The 1,268-nt window shown below is 38.6% G+C and overlaps 1 protein-coding gene across 1 annotated transcript in view; it reads left to right on the top strand.

The window, feature by feature from the left end:
• Positions 1-874: 874 nt before the first annotated feature.
• The window catches only part of PTGFR (prostaglandin F receptor (FP)), a gene marked incomplete at its 3' end in the record, with an annotated part of 841 nt that continues 447 nt past the window's right edge, over positions 875-1,268 (top strand). Inside the window, exon 1 of the mRNA XM_009878295.1 lies at positions 875-1,247. Within this exon, the coding sequence (XP_009876597.1) occupies positions 875-1,247 (373 nt within the window). The remainder of the gene's footprint in view (positions 1,248-1,268) is intronic.

Here is a 1,268-nt window from a genome sequence, read left to right on the forward strand (position 1 = left end):
TAGCCGGCCCGAGTGGCAGAAATTGGCCGGTTTTTTTCTAGCACAGTAACCGAGAGTAACCGAGACACCGCCGCGCCTCCTTGTAAGATGCGTTATTAAAGCGCTTTTAAAAATTTATTTATTTTTTTTATTCTGCGTGGGAAGTTTTCGCCGGCAGAAATGTCCCGAGGGCAGAGATGGGAGATAAAGTGCACAGTAACTTGCGGAATTGTCTTCTGAATAAGGCAGCGTCTAAAATACAAGTTCTGTGCTTTGTTTGGAGTCTTCAGTGGTGGTTAGGTTAAAGCTTTAAAACTTTGAATTGCGAGAGGAGAATTACTTGGAAGATGTTGGGACATTGTTTTGAAAATAAAGGCTTAATACTGGGAAGAAAAATGAAGCGTTGTTAAAATTTCAAAACATTCTAGTTTGAGTATTTCACTTTTGACTGTGGTTGGGCTGATAAATATTTTCATTCTAGGAGTAAGTGGCAAAAACATTTGTTTATATGCATAATTTAACCACCAGAATGTTTTGTATGGTTTCTCTGATTGTATGTACATAAGCATTATGCATTTTATATGTTATTTTTTATATCTTATATGTTCAGAGACTATAAAGATACCGTATGCTATATCTGCATTGTATAATGCATGCAGGTAATTGTTTTATCAGGTGGCTGATGTGCCTAAAATATGATGCTGTATCATATCACGCAGAAAAATAGAAAATTAGATTTATACCACAGCCTAATATTGCAGAATTTCTGTTTCAGATGTCGTTTGAACAGTGGTATGCCTTTTACAGTGTGTATATGTTTGTTTTTAATATTGCAGATGCCTTTTGATTGCGAGACTGCTGAAATGTTTTGAGGGCTGCCTCTCCTTTCACAACCATGAACAGTTCAAAATCACCAGGTCTGGCTGGATTTGGAATCTTGAAAAACACAACCTGCCACACGGAGAAGAAGATTTCGGTTTTCTTTTCAATAATCTTCATGACGGTGGGGATTTTGTCCAACAGTCTTGCAATAGCAATTCTCATGAAAGCGTATCAGAGATTTAGACAGAAGTCAAAAGCCTCCTTTTTACTTCTTGCCAGTGGCTTGGTCGTCACAGATCTCTTTGGCCACCTCATCAATGGAGCCATTGCGGTGTTTGTGTATGCATCGGATAAAGACTGGATTCGATTTAACCAGTCCAACATTCTTTGCAGTGTTTTTGGCATCTGCATGGTTTTCTTTGGTTTGTGCCCGCTCTTTCTGAGTAGCGTGTTGGCTGATGTATTGT

This window comes from Apaloderma vittatum, unplaced genomic scaffold (assembly GCF_000703405.1).
Source record: "Apaloderma vittatum isolate BGI_N311 unplaced genomic scaffold, ASM70340v1 scaffold45491, whole genome shotgun sequence".
NCBI lineage: Eukaryota > Metazoa > Chordata > Aves > Trogoniformes > Trogonidae > Apaloderma > Apaloderma vittatum.